This window comes from Rhinatrema bivittatum, chromosome 16 (assembly GCF_901001135.1).
Source record: "Rhinatrema bivittatum chromosome 16, aRhiBiv1.1, whole genome shotgun sequence".
Classification (NCBI taxonomy): domain Eukaryota; kingdom Metazoa; phylum Chordata; class Amphibia; order Gymnophiona; family Rhinatrematidae; genus Rhinatrema; species Rhinatrema bivittatum.
In genome coordinates, this window is record NC_042630.1 from 11512861 (window position 1) to 11517199 (window position 4339).

General features: G+C 40.0%; 1 protein-coding gene across 1 annotated transcript; it reads left to right on the forward strand.

Moving 5' to 3' along the window:
- Window positions 1-1269: 1269 nt before the first annotated feature.
- Window positions 1270-2247, forward strand: LOC115077274 (olfactory receptor 6Y1-like). Its single transcript, XM_029579560.1, has one exon. It carries the CDS (start codon window positions 1270-1272, stop codon window positions 2245-2247), a length of 978 nt encoding a protein of 325 aa, XP_029435420.1.
- Window positions 2248-4339: the final 2092 nt, after the last annotated feature.

Consider the following 4339-nt stretch of genomic DNA (forward strand, 5'->3'; position numbering starts at 1 on the left):
TAACTATTTGGTTTAAGGAGATTACATTGTGAGATCAAATCACAAGGAACAATGGGTGTTTTTGGATTAAGGAGACGGAATTGTTGGATTGAATCAAATGGCCCACTGGGTACTAGTATTTGTCTTCTAGATTTACCAGATGGGAGCAAGTCAAAAGCAGTGCCAGGTACTGGTATTGGGCTTCTAGATTTTCCAGTGTGAAAGAAAGTCAAAAGGTGTGATATGTATTAGATTTACAGAGTCAGGATGGATGCCAGTGTCTGATACAGAGGTCCAATTATGGATGAAAGCCCCTGAACAGGGATTAAGATACGAAGGGGGGTGAGAGAGTGAAAGAGATCAAATGAAAAATGGGAAGGGGAAGTTGATCCTGTAGAGTTCTTTCTTTAGAGACAGAAATAAATTATAAAATTCATGAGGATTAATGGAAAAATTAATAGAAAATGAGTGAAAGTTACAAATTTCAGGAAACGGATGAAAGGGAAGTAAAGGGCAGTCAAGTAATTTAGAACAAATGTTAAAGACCAGGGGAAACGTTAGGCCGCACTAAAAAGGCTCCGACTGAAATGAATGGAGCAATGATCAGCAGGTTTCGGTTTACTTTTCTCTGAAACCAGAGCAGATGTATTTATATCCACGGATTCCTGGAGTCACACAAATGTTGCTGACACACTGACCTACTTTTTGGTTTCACCATTTTTAAAGTAAATGATTTTTTTTTTCATTTTAAAACTTGCTGAATGTACTGAATAGCCACAGACCTTTGCACTGCCATTTTATTCTATGAAGTGATACTTTTTCCCATGGAAAATAACACCTGCAGAGCTGAAAATGCAATCTGTGTGTGTGGTATTTTTCTCCTCTAATTTATTCTCAACCCCAGGACCACCTTTTCCCAATGCAACTAAATGCATTGATGTTTTATAACAATGCGCATACCTAAAAGATGAATTGAGTAAAGGCATTTTAGCTGAACAATTTACAAATTTTAGCATGTCATTACATTGTTTTAATGTGACGCCTTAGCCGCGATTGTTCTGTTACAATGGAAACCGATATGATTTGATATTTTTTTCAAGAATGTCGGTATATAAAAATTCTAAATAAATAAATAAATACATTGTAACAACCAATTTCTCTATTACAAAGATACTTTACTGATCTTGTACAAATTAAACTCTTTTGACAGGTGCTTGGGTTGACACCAATGCACTTTTCTTCTTCTCACTACTTTTTCAATGCCTAAACTTCACACAAGAGATATTGAACATGGAAAGCAAAAATCGAACCATTGTGACTGAAATCATTATCCTGGGGTTTGCTGAGATCCAGGGACTAAAAGGTTTTTTGTTCGGCTTATTCATGGTGATCTATGTGATGACTGTCTTGGAAAATGTGATCATTCTTGCTGTAATAAAGGATAACGGCCTCAGCCATGCTCCTATGTACTTCTTCCTAAGTAATTTTTCTTCCTTGGAAATCCTTTACACAACAGTCACAGTTCCAAAAATGCTTGAGAACATGCTGTCAAAAAGTAAACGTATTTCTCTTTCTGGCTGTATCGCACAAGTATATTTATTTGTTTCCTTTGTGTCCATAGAGTATTTCTTGTTGGCTGTAATGGCATATGATAGATACATAGCCATTTGCAATCCATTGCATTATTCAACAATAATGACCAGTAAGGTGTGCTCCATCCTAGCCTTTACATGCTGGTTTTGTGGTTTTCTATCTACAGTTGTCTCTATAATACTAATATCACAGCTGGATTTCTGTGGCCCCAATGTTATAAACCATTTCTTTTGTGATATTTCTCCATTGATAAGCTTGGCATGTGAAGATATTAGAGTCGTTGAAATAACAGACTTCATTGCTGCAATGATAGTATTATTGTCTTCTGTTGTGATAACTGTGATCTCCTACACGTACATTATATGTACTATCTTACGGATCCCTTCCAAAGCAGGGCGAAAGAAGGCCTTCTCCACTTGCGCCTCACACCTGGTGGTTGTCCTCATATTCTACATCACCACCATATTTACATACGCAAGGCCTCAAGCAATCCACTCCTTCGATCTGAACAAGTTTGTGTCTGCTCTGTATTCTATTGTGACCCCGATGTTCAATCCCTTTGTCTATACGTTGAGAAATAAAGATGTGAAAGATGCTTTGAGAAGATCGATTGCTAAACTCAAGATGAGCCTAATGTTTAAAAGGCCATCAGTATTTATAAACAGAATAAAATGAGTGCAGTGACTGATACTTTGTACCTTCCTTTGATGGGTTCTACTTTATTCATACAAAGCTATTATTTTATTTATTTATTTATTGTATTTATAGTCTGCCTTTCAGATGCTTCAAAGCAGATTTCATTCAAGTACTCTGATAATGGTTATTAGAGAAAAAATTATTTTCCCTGCAGCTTACAGATTGAGGGGCTTTAGCTTTTCTTTATTCTCGTATGCTTTTTGCTTCTTTAGTTGACTTTTATTTGCACATCTATTTGGAGGAACGGAGGAATTTTATTTTATTTTTTTTTTAATGTTTTCTATTTGTTTACATCCAACACCTCGTTCCACCCTCTTCTGTTACGCTTCATCCCCATGGTCTACCCCTGCTATGCCAGGTGTCATGTTTAACTTTTTCAGACCTCTTTGCTCGACCATGGAGGCACATGACACAGGTATGAAAACTTAGGGGGTCATTTTCTAAGGAGTTACCGCAGGAGATAAATTCGCAAATCGCGCTAACAGCTCTCTCTCTCTCTCTCTCTCTCGTTCCGCGAATGGCGAAAACATCGCGTGCGGCGATGTTTCCCCACTGCAGGAAAAATGCCTTATTTGCATAGGACACGCCCCCTCATGCGTTACCACTGCGATATTGGAAAATGAGGCCCTTAGTCTACTAAAAGCCTGGGATTTTTACACCCTTAAGCAACTGAGTTGAAAGAACTTAAAAAAAAACAAAAACTAAACACTAAAAGGTGAGTTTTTAAATCCGCAGTGCATTAATTGGGAGATGCGCAAATAGGGGCAGATTTTAAAACTTGTGCGCGGGCGCAGATTTGTTCACGCAACCCGGCACGAACAAATCTATGCCCGATTTTATAACATGCGCTCGCAGCCGCGCGCATGTTATAAAATCCAGGGTCGGTGCGCGCAAGGGGGTGCACAATTGTGCAACTTGCCCGCGCCGAGCTGCGCAGCCTGCCTTCGTTCCCTCCGAGGCCGCTCCGAAATCGGAGCGGCCTCGGAGAGAACTTTCCTTCCGCCCCCCCCTGCACCTTCCCCTCCCTTCCCCTACCTAACCCGCTCCCAGCCCTACCTAGAACCCCCCCTTACTTTGTTGAAGAAGTTACGCCTGCCTCCCAGCAGGCGTAACTTACGTGCGCCAGCCGACGGCCAGCCCGCGATCCCGGGCACAGCGGCAAATGGCCACTGTTCCTGGATGCTCAGGCCATGCCCCACCCACCCTCGGACCACCCCAGATTGCCCATGCCCCACCCCTTTTTGCAAGCCCCGGGACATAGGTTCGGCACGTGCGGGGGGGGGGGGGTTAAGGGTTACGCGAGTAACTTACGTGCGTAAACCTTTTAAAATCCGCCCCATAAGTCAGGCTCGTATGCGCTGACCGTATTTTAAAAAGCACCCAGATAGGTGCGTAAATGGCACATCTTAAAACGTTTTGGAAAGGGGTGAGGTGTGAGTGTGGTATTGGCATGGGTGTGTTGAGGTCTGTGAAGAATCCAACAAAATTATTAATGTCCTTTAAACTTAAAACACTTTTATTGTATATTAGGCAAATGTGTCAGCATACCAATCTATTATATATTACCGTACCACCCTATCTACTGTATATACCTGCTCCCGCTAATACTGTACAAGTTATTCCCCCAGTTCTGATCCCCCCTGGGTTTTTTTTTTGTAATTTCTCTGTTCAGTTCCATGTAAACCGATATGATGTTTCAACGAATACCGGTATAGAAAATCATTTAAATAAACAAATAAATAAATAAATAAATATATACATTTAGCCCTACCTCATAAGGGCAATTCATCAATGCTATAAGCACATTGTCTGGCATATTTGTTCTCTCTATTTAAACCCCTGCTTCTTTTCTCTGATCCAAGTTATTACTCCCTTGTTTTATTGTAACTGCATTCCTTAGCCTTCTCTTGTTTAATGTTTTTTACTACTATTATTATTATTATTATTACTAAGATCAATGTTATTTTTTGCCTTTTGTTCCCTATCCACTTGTTAATTGTAAACCGACATGATGCGATATTTATCGCGAATGCCGGTATAGAAAAACTTAAAATAAATAAATAAATACATT